The sequence below is a fragment of the Hylobates moloch genome, unplaced genomic scaffold, assembly GCF_009828535.3.
Source record: "Hylobates moloch isolate HMO894 unplaced genomic scaffold, HMol_V3 SCAFFOLD_22, whole genome shotgun sequence".
Lineage (NCBI taxonomy): Eukaryota > Metazoa > Chordata > Mammalia > Primates > Hylobatidae > Hylobates > Hylobates moloch.
The window spans coordinates 43,843,884-43,863,169 of NW_026652297.1; the positions used below are offsets into that span (position 1 = coordinate 43,843,884).

At 38.6% G+C, this 19,286-nt stretch overlaps 1 protein-coding gene across 1 annotated transcript in view; it reads left to right on the plus strand.

Moving 5' to 3' along the window:
• ADAM9 (ADAM metallopeptidase domain 9) overlaps nucleotides 1–19,286 on the plus strand; it is a 110,782-nt gene that overhangs the window by 66,028 nt on the left and 25,468 nt on the right. The window contains exons 15-16 of the mRNA XM_032144303.2: nucleotides 9,765–9,870; nucleotides 15,665–15,848. Coding sequence (XP_032000194.1) covers nucleotides 9,765–9,870; nucleotides 15,665–15,848 — 290 coding nt within the window. The remainder of the gene's footprint in view (nucleotides 1–9,764; nucleotides 9,871–15,664; nucleotides 15,849–19,286) is intronic.

The following is a 19,286-nucleotide window of genomic DNA, read 5'->3' on the forward strand; positions in this document are numbered from 1 at the left end:
CCTCTTAAAGGTCCCACCTCTTAATGCTGTCACAATGGTAATTAAATTTCAACATGAATTTTAGAGGGGACAGACATTTAAACCATAGATGGCTGCTCTAACAAGATATACTGTAGACTGTATGGCTTAAATGGCAGATACTTATTTCTCAGAGTTCTGGAGGCTGGGAGTCTAAGATCAGAGTGCCAGTCAATTTGGTTCTTGGTGAGGGATCTCTCTTTTCTTCTTCTTTTTTTTTTTTTTTTTGAGACAGAGTCTCGCTCTGTCGCCCAGGCTGGAGTGCAGTGGCGCAATCTCGGCTCACTGCAAGCTCCGCCTCCCGGGTTCACGCCATTCTCCTGCCTCAGCCTCTCCAAGTAGCTGGGACTACAGGCGCCCGCCACCACGCCCAGCTATTTTTTTTGTATTTTTTAGTAGAAACGGGGTTTCACTGTGTTAGCCAGGATGGCCTCGATCTCCTGACCTTGTGATCCGCCCGCCTCGGCCTCCCAAAGTGCTGGGATTACAAGCGTGAGCCACCGCGCCTGGCCTTCTTTTCTTCTTATAAGATCACCAATCCCATCATAAGGGTCCCATCCTCATGATCCCACCTAACTCTGATTACCTCCCAAAGGGCCCATCTCCAAATACCATCACTTTGGGGTTAGGGCTTCAACAGATGAATTATGGGATACACAAACATTGAAGGGGTACACAAACATTCAGTACATAACCATTGCCCTGGTAAAAGGCCATAGGTCCCTTGGAAATGTCTGGGATAATGATTAATAGTATAAATTTTTGGCATTGTATGGGAGAGTTCTTCCTTAAGGAGACTTACCCTGCCTTTATTTGAGAGTTTCTGTTTCTGTAAACTGGCTCAACTCAAGGAATTGATTAAGAGGCTGTGACTTTCTGTTTTTATGATTCAAATTAGACTTTTGTTTACTTGGCCTAGAGTTTTCTTATTTGGTACAGATCAAGTAAGACTATGGGAAGCTGCCTATCTTGCTTCTACTTTAGACAGAAACAGTGTGATCAACTAGCCAATGCCATAAGTTTTTACATGGGTCAGGTTATTCTGATTGCTGCTTTGACTCTGCTCTCCATTATGGTAACCTTGGCTCTCCATTATGCCCACCTTGCCTTTGGTGGTTGAATGTTGACACTTTCCTATCACCTAGAATCTGATACTTTGATTGCATTTAAGTTTCCAAACTCAGTGACCATAGCTCCTACTATAAGGTCTGCCCTTTAAGTAAGAGTGATCACAGAGCTTTTCAAGGATGCTAGGCCTCCCCTTACAAATTCATTTCTTACAGTCTTGGTGAAAGGTGTGTTTTCTGGATTCTTCCAGGGTGGATAAATACATCTTAAGTGACAAATCGACTCCAACATTTTAGTTTCCCTCAGACTTTGAATCCCTTTCTCTACATTAAAATGAGATAGGCCCTGCATTCCTGACTTGCTCACTGTGAGCTGCCTTTTGATTCACATTTCAGCCAACCAACCGAACAAACTGTTAGAGAACTTTCTAACTCCCTGAATGGCAACATTCAGTGCAGACTCTCTGCTTTGTGAGTCCTCATCAATAAATTCATCCCAATCCAACTTTATGTTCCTCCCACCATTATCTCACACCCTTAATATCCATTCCCACACATGTTCCCTGGATTTCTGTCTGTGTAAATTAGAAAACTCAAGTAGTCTTGGAGTGTGGTGAACCTCCTCATGGGTTGTATTTAGTATTTCACCTTTAGGGGCATTTTCTATGACTTGAGTCTAGTTATAGGTTTAGAAGCAATGAGATATTTTGGAGGTGGATCCTGAGGGAAATTGGCATTGTCTTGCATGGCAGCTGCCTCTGGGGAGGCTATTACAGTTGTTTCCTCAGGCAATGCAGGGTTAGTCCCCTCAGACGTTGGAGACGCCGTTTCCACTGGCAAAGACAACTCATCAGAATTTAGAGGATCAGCCAGGTGCCTGTAATCCCAGCACTTTGGGAGGTGAGGCAGGCAGATCACTTGAGGTCAGGAGTTCGAGACCAGCCTGGCCAACATGGCGAAACCCTGTCTCCATTAAAAACACAAAAATTAGCCAGGTATAGTGGTGCACACTCCTGTAGTCCCAGCTACTTGGGAGGCTGAGGCAGGACAATCGTTTGAACTTGGGAGGTGGAGGTTGCTGTTAGCTGAGATTGTGCCACTGCACTCCAGCCTGGGCAACAGAGCAAGACTCTGTCTCAAAACAAACAAACAAACAAAAAAAGAAAGAGTTTAGAGCTCAGTGTACCCAGCTTTATCAAAGTCTCCCCACATGTCCTCATTCCAACTTTCAAGATCCAGTTCCTTATTGATCAATACCCTCAATTTAACAGTAGATACCCTACAAGGCTAGGAGTTCAATTTGCTTTCAGCCAGTCACAGGATAAGATTCTAGGTTTGATTTTCAGCAGTCTCAGCTCTGCAACTACCGGCGATATGGCTGTCCTTTAGGGCACACACAGAAAATTTCAGGTCACTTATATGGTGCTTGAACTAGGAATCCCTGCTCTTATCATCTTCTCTCCCTATTTTGTCCAGTAAAATAAGGAGCAACCAGGTGATCTCATACTGTTAGTATGAGAAAAAAGTTTGAAGGTATCATATACATAGTCACCCAGATCCTTGCTTCTTGTAAATGTCTGATTAGGAGTCTCTAGTGGTGATATGTTTCTGTACTGCAATTACCATATCATGCCATGAACTATCAGTGCTATGTTAACTTTTGGAAATAGAGTCATAAGTGTCTTTAAAAATCTAATCAGATTAGATAGCACTTTCTAGAAACCTTGGAATCAATTCAGAAAACTCATTCTCAAAGTTCTGTTCCAGATGTTGGTCCAAAATCTGAATTAGTTAGACTGCAGAGAAACAATATCAATTGGATATCTACATATTACATATATGTTTATTCATTTATTATAAGCAATTGGCTCATGTGATTATGGTAAGCAACTGAAAATCCCAGATTTGTAGGATGATTTGGCAAGCTGGAGACACAGGAGAGATGATGGTTTAGTTCCAGTCCAAGTTTGAAGGCCTGAGAACCAGGATTGTCAATAGTGTAATCAGTATTTATCCTGAGATCTTTCACCATGATCTGAAGGTGAATCATTGGCTCTCTCCCTTTTGAGTCTCCTGTTTACATTTCCCATATTACCCTCTTTCTTCGTTTATTTCCTCCTTTCATGGAGCTTTCCTTTCAGTAGTTTCCTTAGATAAGATGAATTAGAAGTAAATTTTTTGAGATCCTCCAAGTGTGAAAATGGTTTTATTTGGACTAAATACTTGATTGATGGGGATGGAAATCATTTTCTGTCACAGTTTTGAAGCCATTGCTTTATTGTCTTCCAGTTTACAGAGTTGCTGTTGAAAAGTCTGAAGCCATTCTGATTTTTATACCTAGCTTTTCCCTCACACCCTCTGAAAAAGCTTGGAGAATGACCTCTTCAAGGTGATATGCCTTGATGTGGGTTTGTTTTTATTCACCGTGCTATGTAATTGGTGGGTACATTCAATCTGGGAACTCATTTTTTTTAGTTCTGGAAATTTCTTCCCTTTCATTTTTTTGGTGTGATTTCTTTTCCTGGATCACATATTATTTGGATATTGGATTTACTAGATTTCCTTGGATTTTGAATTTCCTGGATTTTCTTGTCTTTCCTGTCTTTTTATCTGTGTGGTTTTTTTTTTTTTTTTTGACCTACTTTCTAAGCAACTTCTTCAACTTGATCTTCTAACTCTTTTATTGTGGTTTTCATTTCAGGCACTATGATTTTAGTTTTCAGAAACTGTTTTGTATTCTCTGAGTTTTTTTCCCACTTCTTTTTAAGAAATAATCTGTTCTTGGCCAGGCACGGTGGCTCACACCTGTAATCCCAGCTCTTTGGGAGGCTGAGGCGGGCGGATCACAAGGTCAGGAGACTGAGACCATCCTGGCTAACATGGTGAAACCCTGTCTCTACTAAAAACACCAAATAAAAAAATTAGCTGGTGTGGTGGCAGGGGCCTGTAGTCCCAGCCACTCGGGAGGCTGAGGCAGGAGAATGGCGTGAACCCAGGAGGCGGAGTTTGCAGTGAGCCGAGATCGCGCCACTGCACTCGAGTCTGGGCGACAGTGCGAGGCTACATCTCAAAAAAATAAAAATAAAAATAAAAAAAAGACATAATCTGTTTTTATTCCATGCATGAAACATCTTCTCTCATGTTCGTCAGTGTGTTAATGATAATTTTTTTCTTTTTTTTTAAATTATATTTTAAGTTCTAGGGTACATGTGCACAATTTGCAGGTTTGTCACATATGTATACATGTGCCATGTTGGTATGCTGCACCAATTAACTCGTCATTTACATTAGGTATATCTCCTAATGCTATCCCTCCCCACTCCCCCCACCCCACGACAGGCCCCGGTGTGTGATGTTCCCTTTCCTGTGTCCAGGTGTTCTCATTGTTCAATTCCCACCTATGAATGAGAACATGCGGTGTTTGGTTTTTTGTCCTTGTGACAGTTTGCTGAGAATGATGGTTTCCAGCTTCATCCATGTCCCTACGAAGGACATGAACTCATCCTTTTTTAAGGCTGCATAGTATTCCATGGTGTATATGTGCTACGTTTTCTTAATCCAGTCTATCATTGATGGACATTTGGGTTGGTTCCAAGTCTTTGCTATTGTGAATAGTGCCGCAATAAACATATGTGTGCATATGTTTTTATAGCAGCATGATTTATAATCCTTTGGGTATATACCAGTAATGGGATGGCTGGGTCAAATGGTATTTCTAGTTCTAGATCCTTGAGGAATCGCCACACTGTCTTCCACAATGGTTGAACTAGTTTACAGTCCAACCAACAGTGTAACAGTGTTCTTATTTCTCCACATCCTCTCCAGCACCTGTTGTTTCCTGACTTTTTAATGATTGCCATTCTAACTCGTGTGAGATGGTATCTCACTGTGGTTTTGATTTGCATTTCTCTAATGGCCAGTGATGATGAGCATTTTTTCATGTGTCTGATGGCTGCATAAATGTCTTCTTTTGAGAAGTGTCTGTTCATCTCCTTTGCCCACTTTTTTATGGGGTTGTTTGTTTTTTTCTTGTAAATTTGTTTGAGTTCTTTGTAGATTCTGGATATTAGTCCTTTGTTAGATGAGTAGATTGCAAAAATTTTCTCCCATTCTGTGGGTTACCTGTTCACTCTGATGGTAGTTTCTTTTGCTGTGCAGAAGCTCTTTAGTTTAATTAAATCCTATTTGTCAATTTTGGCTTTTGTTGCTATTGCTTTTGGTGTTTTAGACATGAAGTCCTTGCCCATGCCTATGTCCTGAATGGTATTGCCTAGGGTTTCTTCTAGGGTTTGTATAGTTTTAGGTCAGACATTTCAGTCTTTAATCCATCTTGAATTAATTTTTGTATAAGGTGTAAGGAGGGGATCCAGTTTCAGCTTTCTATGTATCGCTAGCCAGTTTTCCCAGCACTATTTATTAAATAGGGAATCCTTTCCCCATTTCTTGTTTTTGTCAGATTTGTCAAAGATAAGATGGTTGTAGATGTGTGGTATTATTTCTGAGGCCTCTGTTCTGTTTCATTGGTCTATATATCTGTTTTGGTACCAGTACCATGCTGTTTTGGTTACTGTAGGCTTGTAGTATAGTTTGAAGTCAGGTAGCATGATGCCTCCAGCTTTGTTCTTTTTATTTAGGATTGACTTGGCAATGCGAGCTCTTTTTTGGTTCCATATGAACTTTAAAGTAGTTTTTTTCCAGTTCTATGAAGAAAGTCATTGGTAGCTTGATGGGGATGGCATTGAATCTATAAATTACCTTGGGCAGTATGGCCATTTTCACGATAATTGATTCTTCCTATCCATGAGCATGGAATGTTCTTCCATTTGTTTGTGTCCTCTTTTATTTCCTTGAGCAGTGGTTTGTAGTTCTCCTTGAAGAGGTCCTTCATGTCCCTTGTAAGTTGGATTCCTAGGTATTTTATTCTCTTTGAAGCAATTGTAAGTGGGAATTCACTTACGGTTTGGCTCTCTGTCTGTTATTGGTGTATAAGAATGCTTTTGATTTTTGCACATTGATTTTGTATCCTGAGACTTTGCTGAAGTTGCTTATCAGCTTAAGGAGATTTTGGGCTGAGACAATGGGGTTTTGTAGATGTGCAGTCATGTCATCTGCAAACAGGGACAATTTGACTTCCTCTATTCCTAATTGAATACACTTTATTTTGCCCTGGCCAGAACTTCCAACAGTGTGTTGAATAGGAGTGTTGACAGAGGGCATCCCTGTCTTGTGCCAGTTTTCAGAGGGAGTGCTTCCAGTTTTTGCCCATTCAGTATGATATTGGCTGTGGGTTTGTCACAAATAGCTCTTGTTAATTTTGAGATATTTTACATCAATACCTAGTTTATTGAGAGTTTTTAGCATGAAGCGCTGTTGAATTTTGTCAAAGGCCTTTTCCCCATCTATTGAGATAACCATGTGGTTTTTGTCTTTGGTTCTGTTTATATGCTGGATTACGTTTATTGATTTGCCTATGTTGTTTAAAAAGTTTTCTTTCTTCTGCGTAACCTCTGTTTCATATTACCTTTTTTCTTTGTTTGAATTTCTGTCTTTCACATTAGCCATGTTCCTCAGCTCTCCCATAGTCCCTGGTTCAAGGGAGGGGAATAAGGAGCAGAGAGGTCACTCTCGGCTCATGGGGGAGGCTTGCTAACTGAAAGCTTTCCTATAGGATGATACGGCTGAACTTTTTAATTAGGGAAATGGAAAATCCACATCTTTAGGTTTTTTTCCTCTTGAGCTTGTTAAGATTTCCTTGTGAAGACCTTATTTATCTGCATCCTGGAAGGCCAAGTCCTAGCTGTCAGTCGGGTATGGTGGCTCACACCTCTAATCCCAGCACTTTGGGAGGCCAAGGCAGGTGGATTGTGTGAGGTCAGGAGTTCGAGACCAGCCTGGCCAACATGGTGAAACCTTGTCTCTACTAAAAATACAAAAATTAGCTTGGCATGGTGGTGGGCACCTGTAATCCCAGCTACTCGGGAGGCTGAGGCAGGAGAATCACTTGAACCCGGAAAGCAGAGGTTGTAGTGAGCCAAGATCACGACATTGCACTCCAGCCTGAGTGACAAGAGTGAAACTTCTCCTCAAAAAAAAAAAATAAAAAAGACCTAACTGTCAGCATTCTGGGAGGGAAACAGGAGGTGAGGGAGAATAAGGCCGGGACCTCAGTATGAGGTAGGTAAATGCTCAGTTCATCCCCTTGTTTTTAGAACAGTTTCTGTGCCCGTTACTGTGCCTGGTATCTCTTGAGTCCTGGAACTTTGTGTTTTACTCTCTTCAGAAAATAAACCTCCAGTCTTTTGCCAGGGTAGAGAAGAGACAGTCACTTGGCTTCACAAAGATGGTAGGTGACTTGTGGGCCAAACTGCTTCTTAAACAGATTTTAGATTTTTCCTCTTTATTCCTGCCACCTGCCCCTCCTTATTCTCTATAGCCAGAGGTACCTATTACTACCAGTTTCTTATCTCGGAGGAATTCTATGGTGTAAAAAGGGTTGATCTCAGTTTTTTCTGTTGCCACCTTAAGATTCAGTTTTCTGAGACACATTGAGTCGTTTATTACTTCACCAATTTCTTTTTGGCTTCTAAGTTTTGTGCAGTCTCCTTTCCCAGTTCCGTTGTCTATGGGTTTATGAATTAAAAAAAAAAAAACTACTTTCTTTGCTTCTGTGGGATTTTAGGAGGGAGGGAAAATACATGCATGTATTCAGACTTTTTACCTGAAGTTTGTTAATGGCTTCTGATTTTAAAGATAAGTCAATTCTGGTGTTACAGGTCTAGTTTTCATTCCTTTGAACATTTGAACATGTGGAGAATAAGGATTTAAAAGTCCTTCACTAGCTCATGCATTCTCAAATTCCTTCTATTTTTAGTAAACACCAAATCATATTTATCAAATAAGTGAAGAACTTGAGAGCTAACATAAGAGAAGATACTGACGCTTACTATCAAATTTGGCCCTTAAAAAACCTTATGAGGAAGGCAGGGCTCAGAGAGCTAAATGGTTTGCCTGAGGTCACACAACAGAAAGCAGCAAAACCATGATCTCAGCCACCATGTGCATGGTGAGCTGATGAAGACTTACTGCTAGAATTTATCAAAGACATTGTTAAAAGAAAAACATTGGTTTACTACTTAAATGGAAGTAGGACATATTGAAATATTGAATATACAAATAAGCAAAAGGTAGAAAATAAATATTTCCTCTACTGTCAATATTCTGGATAAGTAACTGTTGAAAATTTCATGAATATCTTTCACTTATTTTTTATGCATATGAGTGTATAATATACAAAAATGGTATCATATTGACATACTGCTTTAAAACCTGCCCCCTTTCAGCCTGGGCTGCATAGCAAGACCTCGTCTCACTAAAAAAAAAAAAAAAAAAAAAAAAAATTAGGTGTGGTGGTGCATGCCTGCATTTCCAGCTACTTAGGAGGCTAAGGCAGGAGGATCACTTTAGCCTGTGAGGTTAAGGCTGCAGTGAGCTATGACCTTGCCACTGCATTCTAGCCTGGGCAACAGAATGAGACTGTCTCAAAAAAAAAAAAAAAAAGGCTAAAATGTAACTGCCCGTTTTCAATACTAACACTAAATTGTGAATACTTTTCCATGTTAAGCGTTTTTCTACAACATTGTGTTAATGATATACTATAATTTATTTAAACAGTCAACAGTGTTAGCAGTAAACATCTGTATAGTTTAGTTGTGGCCTCCATTTATCCTTCTAGATAAATTTCCAGAAGCAGGATTCCTGTATTAAAGGCTTCTAAGACATTTCCACATAATCTCCAGAAATACTATACCACTTTTTACCTTCATTTGCTATAAGTGACTGTTCATTCCTTCAAATGTTTCCAACATCAAGTATTTCCATTTTTAAAACTTTGCCAATTTAATAGCCACAAAACATATTTTTATTATTTAAAAATGTGCATTTTGCAGTGTAGGCAACATAGCAAGACCCCATCTCTACAAAAATAAAAACAAAAATTAGCCAAGCATGGTGGCATGGACCTGTAGTTCTAGCCGTTTGGGAGGCTGAGGTGGGAGGATTGCTTGAGTCCAAGAGTTCAAGGTTACAGTAGGCTATGAACGTGCCACTGCACTCCAGCCTGGGTGACAGAGCGAGATCCTGTCTCTTAAAAAAAAAAAAGGAAAGCAAGAATAGATTGTTATTTGTCATCTGTCGTTAGTGTTTGTCAATGTATTTAATTAGCAGGGACATCTAAACCAAGCATCTGTATATGATAAATGAAAAAAACAAAAGTATTAGCTGGCAGTGTTTTCTCCAACCCTTCCTAGCTGATCTAACCAGTGGTGCAGTTGATTTATATGTGAGAGCAATGAGAATGAACATGCTGCAAATGGTACTATACTGTGCATGGTTTTTAATTTATTTATAATTTATTATTTAATAGTTTTTCTTTTAGGGCTTGAGTGTTTGAACCCAGGCTAACTTTTAAGTACAACTTAAGATTTATTTTTACATTTTGTCATTACATATGAAATGTGCAACAAAAATGTATCATGTGTGAGGCAGGAAAGGTTTTCCGTGGTGTTGAGGGGTATTGAGGCCGTTCATCCAGGTGTTTAGACTGTTGTAGGGAATACTTTTATTTCAAAAGCTAAATTGCCATAACTTTTTTTTTCTTTTTTTAAATGTTTAATGTTACAGAAGCCAAGGCTGCCCCCAAAGATTGTTTCATTGAAGTGAATTCTAAAGGTGACAGATTTGGCAATTGTGGTTTCTCTGGCAATGAATACAAGAAGTGTGCCACTGGGTAAGTGGAGGTGCGGTCATAATGGAATATGAAAGATTATAAGATCTGTCATCTCTAGTATCTTTTTTTTTTTTTTTTGAGACGGAGTCTTGCTCTGTTGCCAGGCTGGAGTGCAGTGGCGCGATCTCGGCTCTCTGCACCCTCCGCCTCCCAGGTTCAAGCGATTCCCCTGCCTCAGCCTCCTGAGTAGCTGGGACTACAGGCGTGTGCCACCATGCCCAGCTAATTTTTTGTATTTTAGTAGAGATGGGGTTTCACCATGTTGGCCAGGATGGTCTTGATCTCCTGACCTTGTGATCCGCTCACTTCAGCCTCCCAAAGTGTTGGGATTACAGGCGTGAGCCACTGTGCCCGGCCATCTCTAGTGTCTTTTACAACTGCTGCCTGTGACCGCTGATTTTCTCCCCCTTAAATACCTAACTTTTCAAACATTTTACAATGCAAAGCTTCAGAGAGACTCTGGTGTTAGGAAAAGAACTGGTAACATAATTTGTCCCTTTAGACGTCAACTACAATGTAGTGGTTTTTAGACTCTTATTTTATCCTTGATTTATAATAGGAACCCCAACTAAACACCAATTTCATTTTCCTTTCCATAAAAGATTATGTTACTAAGTCCCTAGATAAAGGTACCTGCAGAATAAACTCTGAACTTCATTATTTTCTTCTAGCTTTGTATAATTTCAAGATGATGAATTAAAATATTTTATATTTCTACAATTAACATTTGCTTTTTGTAAAACATTAATAATAAAACATTACAAAGGAGGAAAAAGTCATCTATAATCTCAATCCATATATGTTCACTAATATCAGTGAAATTATTTTCTTCTTCACACTAACATTTTACATAATTGGAATTATTCTATAATATTATCATTGCTTCTACCCATTCTACCTCCTATGCTACCAGTTAGGCTAAGCAACTACAGTGAAACAGTGCTTGCTAAGAAGAAATAGCAACAAAGACCCCCATGTCACTCAATCTGACAGTCGTTTTTAGGTCTTCATGCTATAGTACTTTACCTGTCAGTAGCATTCAATTATGCTGGCCATTTTCTCCTTCTTGAAGAAACCTTTTTTTTGGTGATTGTGTAGGATGTTCTTCTTCTCCCCCGACCCCATGTGATTTCGTTTACTTCCGTGGCTTCATTTGCCTCCTCTGTGAGAAGCTCCAGCCCTGCTGGCCTGCATGTGGCCTGCAGCCACAGGGCTCTGCACCTGCTGTTCCCTCTGCTCAGCATGCTCTCCCCCTCTCAGCCTGCTCAGTTCTTCGTCCTCCAGATCTCAGGTGAAATGTGGTTTCCTTACGGAAGACTTCTTCCACTTCCTCAACAGGACCAGCTCTCCCTCTGACAGGTGTTCTTGATGCTGTTTGCTTCTTTTTCATAGAATTTGATATGTTTTCATTATTTTTTAGTTCATAGTATTTCCTAATTTACACCGATTTTTTTCCTTTGACTCTTGTGTTATTGAAAGCCTGTTGCTTAATTCTCAAGTAGTTGGGAATATACTGGTTATCTATTTGGTTTTGATGTCTAGTTCAATTCCATTGAGAACACATTCTATATGATTTCACTTCTTTGGAAGTTGAGATGTTCATTATTCAATTACACTTGGAACATTCATCCATACAGACTAATATGTGGGTCACCCTCTTAATACCAGACCAATATATGGTCTATATGGGCAAATGTTCCATGTGTAATTGAAAGAAAAAGTATATGCTGCAGTTGTTAGAGATGTTATTCTATAAATGTCAAGTTAATAGTCTTATTCAAATATTTCATATCTATGGTGTATGTGTATTATATCTGTTCCTTCAATTTCTGAGAGAGGTGTGTTGAAGTCTCCAGTTATGATTGTGGATTTGTCTATTTATCTTTTTAGATATGTAAATTTTTGCTGTGTATGTTTTAAATTTGTTACTAGGTACATACACATTTAGGATTGGTATGCCCTCCTGCTGACTTGGAGGGCATTAGCAAATTTATCATTAGCAAATTATTTTCATTTCTGGAATATTCTTTTGAAGTATTTGTCAGTTTCATTAATTATGTAGCTCTTTTGTTATCGCTGTTCCTCACTGAACTGTAAGGTTCAGTGACACATTTTATCTTGCATTTGGCATAATACTAGGAGGAAACATAATAAATGACTATTAAACATTGAGTGAATGAAGGTACAGATGATATGGATGAAGAATGAATGGATGGAGAATTAATATAACCAATTGAATGAACTGATTTAAAATCTAGGGATAAGTGGATTAATGCAGACTTGGAAAGAATTTGCTAGACATATACCATATTCTTTAGCCTTGTCTGGTTTCATATTTTTATGAATATCTTGTTGAACATAGCAACTATACTTATCAAACTTAAAAATTACTGAGTAATTCATTTAGGAAGCATTTTATATAATAGTGGTATACAAACAATATAGTCATTAAAAATATACATTTGAAGTTAGACTCTTTGGATTTGAATCCTGGTTCAATCACTTAACATCTCTGAGTCTTTGGACAAGTTACTTCACATACATACCTCATTTTTCTGTTCTGTAAAATGGAGATAATAATGGCACCTGTTTCCAAGTGTTGTTTTGAACTGAATGAGTTAATGGGTGTTAGTACTAATAGGAATATCTGGTTCATTGTCACATTCATCATCATCATCACTATTTTTATTGTCATCCTCCTTGGAGAATGTGTAAAATCTAGAAAAGTCTTTCTACCCATTGAAACTACCAAAAACATCTAGAAACATTTAAAGAAAGTATTCACACATGGTCCTACCATCCGGAGATACTTCCTTAAGTTTTTGTTGTATTTCTTTTTTATGTGTATATACATTTATAAATATAAGCCACATGTTTGCTTTCACTAAAAGGGTTATCTTTTAGTACATAGACAATGTCATTTTTTCAAGCATTATAAAAGAGAAATTCGAAATATACAGAGGAGTAGAAATAATAGTGTGATGAACACCAGTATATCCCAGACCAAGACATTATTAATGCCTTATCATTATTTGCTTCATCAAGATTTTGCTGAACCATTTTAAGTAAATTATAGACATGATGCTTTACTCCTAAATTCCTCAGCATCCATCTTCAACAAATAAGGCCATTCACATGATCACATCACACTTAACAAAATGAATGATTTCCTAATATCATCTAGTATCTGATCAATATTAGTATTTTCATAAATGTCCTCAAATTGTCTTTTATAGCCGGCATTTTTCAACATCAGGACTCAATCAAGGATCAGACATTGCATTTAGTTGTTATTTCACTTAAGTCACTTTTAATCCAGAATACCTTTTAGACTGATTTTTTTTCTTTTTCAGTGACATTGACTTATGGAAATGGCTGGGCCAGTGGGCTCATGTTCTGGATTTGTTTTAGTTTCCTCTTGGTGTTGCTTAACTTATGTCTCTATCATCTGAATTTTATTTAAATCAGAAGTTAAGCCCAAAATCTTTTTTTTTTTTTTTGAGTAGAGCCTCACTCTCTCGCTCAGGCTGGAGTGCAGTGGCATGATCTCAGCTCACTGCAACCTCCACCTCCCAGATTCAAGTGATTCTCGTGCCTCAGCCTCTGGAATAGCTAGGACTACAGGTGTGCACCATCACGCCTGGCTAATTTTTGTATTTTCAGTAGAGATGGGGGTTTCCCTATGTTGGCCAGGCTGGTCTCAAACTCCTGACCTCAAATGATCTGCTTGCCTTAGCCTCCCAAAGTGCTGGGATTACAGGCATGAGCCACTGCACCTGGCCCTAAGCCCAAAATCTTAATTGAATTCAGGTTAAATATTTTTGGCGAGAATGTTCATAAGCAATGCATTATATCAAGGAGTCACTTAGTGCTGGGTAGTCTTATTAATATTAGTGATACGTAGTGGCAATGACCAGATCTTGCTATTGTGGAGTTATGCTTTTTAAAATTGCAGCTGTCAGGTAATATGTGGAGTGATGATTTTGTGCCATATGAATATCCAGTTCCCGACCAGTGTTTCACTTTATGGATGATCCTTGCCTGAAGCAATTATTTTAGTGAGGGTTGTAACTGAATTTTGTTTCTGTTAGTATTATTCAACAGTGAACATCTCTTCTTAGTTTTGTTGGCTGTTTACATTTCTTATTTTATGAGCTGCCTGTTTACATCTTTGCTAATTTTTCTGTTGAAGTGATTTTCTTTGTCTTAATGATTTGTAACAGCTTTTTATATTCTAAGAGTATTTTCCTTTACTCTTTAATGTATCACCAAGCCTATGTATGAAATACTGAGTATATCATAGCAATGTGAATTTTGGTAGGCCCCAACAGATCTTAACTGAGGTCTACTTTATGCTACACTTTGTTTTTGAGGTTTTCATATCTAATTTCAGCTAATTATGTGAGATAGGCATCATTTATCTCATTTTTTTCAGCTGAAGAAACTGAAGCTCAGAAGATGTAAGCACTTGTGTCAGGTCAGCTAGCAAATAAATCATGACATAAGAATAAATGTAAAGTTGGGACAAAATTGTTAATTCTTAAATGCAGGATGAAGGGAAGATGAAGACTTAATAGCAGCACAGCAAAAATTAGGAGTTTTAGTTAGTGATATATTCAAGGACATCAATAATATAATGTAGTTATAAAAGCTATTGTGATCTTGAACTTAATAGAAGTACAGTATCTAGAATAAACAAGAGCTCCATTTTTTTCTTTGCTCACCAGGCTGTCACTGAAATTTCATGCTCCATTCTGAGCACTATGCTTCAAGAGGCAGTGAGGCAAACTGGAACATATTTAGGAGGGAGCGTCCTTGTTGCATGAAAAGTGATTGTAGGATAGTGACCTGGTGAAGTAAGTATTTAGGAGCTGCATAATAATTGTCCTAAAATAGCTGCTGTGTGAAAGAAGGAAAAGATATCTGTGTAGTCTCACGGGGAAGATCTGGGACCAATGAGGATAAATGCTTTACAGAGGTAGATTTTTACCTAATAAGCAAAAGAACGTGATGGGAACTAGAATGGACAGTTTCAGGAGGGTGTAAGTTAGAGATATTGGGAAAATATATCCTATGATGACTGGGCAGTGATATCATAGAGAAGATTCAGATACAGAGTAGGTGCTTGGATCAGATGACAGTCAGTTAAACAGGAAATCTCAGTATAGCATCATAAGAGTTATTGTTGGAAATACCTAGAGTGTTATAAAAGGATATAGGAAGGGCATTTAATTCACACAGCCTTGGCAATGAGAATTATGGTCAGGGAAGCCTTCATAGAATTCCGATATTTAATTAATGAATTAATGAGTTAATGAATCGATTCTTTAAATAAGTAACCAAGAGTTAGCCAGGCAAAGAGGGGTGGAATCCTTTCTTAGTTATTTTGCATTATAGATAACTTCTTTATCATAACTCTGTAAGAAGACATAATTGAATTTTGATATTGCTATATTATTTTCTGTATAATAGAATTTATAAAATTATACTTAGAAACAACTTTATTAGACTATTGAGCTCTAGACAGACAGTGAAGAAGATTAAGTGTGGTAAAACAAGAAGCATCAGCACCAGCTGGTACCCTAATTTGCATCTTAGCATCCACTTAACTCTTTTTTCCCCTTTTCTGCCGTATTTAAAGAGAGCTACTTTGACCTCTCTTGCTCTCATACACTTTCTCTGTTGAGATTCCCTCCATAGCAGCAAACTCTGTCCATATGCAAATATATAAATTTTTTCTTTTGTTATGTATACTGGATGCATTTTATGTTGCATTATTTCTCTGTCTTTATAGGAATGCTTTGTGTGGAAAGCTTCAGTGTGAGAATGTACAAGAGATACCTGTATTTGGAATTGTGCCTGCTGTTATTCAAACGCCTAGTCGAGGCACCAAATGTTGGGGTGTGGATTTCCAGCTAGGATCAGATGTTCCAGATCCTGGGATGGTTAACGAAGGCACAAAATGTGGTGCTGGAAAGGTAATCAAAATATTTTTTATTTACAAAGTAAAATGAAAAAAATTAAAAAAATTATTATACATAGTAAGTGGTTGCTCTTTTCTGATTGTAAAAGTAATCTAAATTCATTAGAGAAATTTTAGAAAATACAAAGCCACCAAAAGAAAATTAAGAACTGTAATTCTGTCATCCACATTTCTTTACTGGGGTCAGATAACCAGTGTTTTCCATTTTGCAATATACTGTGCATTGTTCCCTCCCCTACTGATATGCTACAATTTATTAGCCAGTTTGCTATTATTGGGACACTTTGGCCATGTCCTGAATTTCAGGGTGTGTGTCTGTGTGTGTCTATGTACTAGAAATGTCACGGAGCTTGTCCTGCCCATGTTCCTGACCACCCGAGCTCTGCTGTTTGGATTAGATACAAGGCCAGAGTCAGTCAGCCCATGACTTATTACTAGTGGTTTCATATGAGAAAATGCCCTGGGCCAAATTCGTCTTTTTGGAGAATATAAAATTAAGGAGGGTAATTAAGAGTGTGGGCAGAAACTGTAAGAATTCTTTGGGAGATGCTATGAAGTAGGAGCTGGGGTAGAAGGGATGTGGCAGCCTTAAGCCATATATAAGAGATATGAGGGAGCAGGATTGTTGAGTAAGCTGAAGAAACCAACTCAGAGGAGAGAGAGAAGGAGAATATATGATTGACTGATTAGCCCGTGAAAAAGACAGGTGGGTGGGCCTTCAGGTTACTTCACTTTCTCCCAAGTTTTCAGTTCCAATTCTGTTTCTCACTTCTCTTTACAAGAAGACCCATATATTTCTGGGCCTGTCCTTGCAACTAAATAAACTTGATTGTTACAGCTGTTATGAACAATGATAAGAGATATATACATTTAAATTTTTGATAGAAAGTGCAATTTCCCTTTCAATAAGGTGGTAACAATCTATATCCCAGCCTAGGCAGCAGAGGAAGACTCTGTCTCAAAAAAAAAAAAAAAAAAATTGTGCTGAAAGGCTCATGACAAAAACAACTCTCTGACATGCTCTTATCTAATCTGCCAGTCTAGATGCCTAGAAGCAACTGTGGTTACTTCTGTTAATTACCTCCCTATCTTAAATTAGGGCCAGGCATGGTGGCTCATGCCTGTAATCCCAGCACTTTGGGAGACTGAGGTGGGCAGATCACTTGAAGTCAGGAGTTCAAGACTAGCCTGACCAACATGGTGAAACCTCATCTCTACAGAAAATACAAAAACTAGCCAGTGTGGTGGTGCATGCCTGTAGTCCTAACTACTCAGGAGGCTGAGACAAGAGAATCGCTTGAACCTGGGAGGCACAGGTTGCAGTGAGCTGAGATTGTGCCACTGTACTCCAGCCTGGGCAACAAAGTGAGACTCCCATCTAAAAATAAAGTAAAATAAAATAAAATAGTATGCTATTTCTAGATTTATCTATTTTAGACATTATCCACTAATTTTATTTTTGATAGATAAGAATTCAACAGGTGCTGGAGAGGATGTGGAGAAATAGGAACACTTTTACACTGTTGGTGGGACTGTAAACTAGTTCAACCATTGCGGAAGTCAGTGTGGCGATTCCTCAGGGATCTAGAACTAGAAATACCATTTGACCCAGCCATCCCATTACTGGGTATATACCCAAAGGACTATAAATCATGCTGCTATAAAGACACACACACACGTATGTTTATTGCGGCACTATTCACAATAGCAAAGAGTTGGAACCAACCCAAATGTCCAACAACGATAGACTGGATTAAGAAAATGTGGCACATATACACCATGGAATACTATGAAGCCATAAAAAATGATGAGTTCATGTCCTTTGTAGGGACATGGATGAAACTGGAAACCATCATTCTCAGTAAACTATCGCAAGGACAAAAAACCAAACACCGCATGTTCTCACTCATAGGTGGGAATTGAACAATGAGAACTCATGGACACAGGAAGGGGAACATCACACTCCGGGGACTGTTGTGGGGTGGGGGGAGGGGGGAGGGACAGCATTAGGAGATATACCTAATGCTAAATGACGAGTTAATGGGTGCAGCAAAACAACATGGCACATGGATACATATGTAACAAACCTGCACATTGTGCACATGTACCCTAAAACCTAAAGTATAATAAAAAAAAAAAAAAAAAAGAATTCAATTTTCTTATGCAAATCCCAGTTTCCCTGCTGTACCTTTTCAAAATAAGTGCTTAATATTTACATAATTAATATTGGGGTGTTATTGAATGAGTCCACAACATCTCACTGTTCACTGGGCATATTGCAGACGAGGTGAGAGAAAACAGGGGAGGCTAAACAATTGGAGATCAAAGGATCATTTTTATTAGGAAGAAAGCATATAACATGACTTAAGTACATAGCAAAAATGGGCTTCCTAATGCTGCCCTACACAATTAAACTTACCTGTCCAGCCTTACCTGCGAAGTTTAACTGCATGGTTGAAAGGGCAGACCAGAATACACCCTTTCTGCCACCTCAGCTTACTGCTAGCTGGCACCACAGGTGTAACCAGCATGCCTGGCTAATTTTTTTTTATTTTTCTGTAGAGACAGGATCTCGCTATGTTGCCTAGGCTGGTCTTCAGCTCCTGGGCTCCAGCGATTCTCCCTCCTCAGCCTCCCAAAGTACTGGGATTACAGGTGTGAGCCACTGCACCTAGCTGGGCATCTTTCCATGTCTTTATTAGATCCATGTATTTTTTTCTGAAAAGTTCATATTGATATCTTTTTGTTTTTCTATTAGCTTGCCATTTTTTGAGGCTTCTCGTATGTGAAGAATATTAACTGTCAGTCAGTTACATCTGTGTAAATATGATCAACAATTTGACATAAGTCTATTTTAAAATATCATGAATTTTTTTTTTTTTTTTTTTTTTTTTTGGAGCCTCACTCTGTCACCCAGGCTGGAGTACAGTGGTGCAATCTCAGTGGAACCTCCGCCTCCCAGGCTCAAGTGATTCTTGTGCCTCAGCCTCCCCAGTAGCTGGGATTACAGGCGTCTGCCACCATGTCTGGCTAATTTGTGTGTTTTTAGTAGAAACAGGGTTTCACCATGTTGGCCGGACTAGTCTCGAATTCCTAACCTCAAGTGATCTGCCTGCCTTGGCCTCCAAAAGTGTTGGGATTACAGGCGTGAGCCATGGCGTCCGGCCTTAAAATATCATGAAATTATATCAGTCTTATCTGTTTTGTCTTGGTTTCATGTCATGTTTAGAAAAGCTTTTTGTATCTCAGTATAATATAAATATCTGGCTTTTATTGGCACAATTTATTAACATTTCATCCTATTTCTCTGACCTTATTGCTGCTGTTAAATATTTGCTTGATATTTTCTACTCTTTCTCTCTTGCAGTATTACACAGATTATGTATTTGTGTGGGGTGTCTGTGTGTGTGCACATACTCTTTGGTAGTTGTAT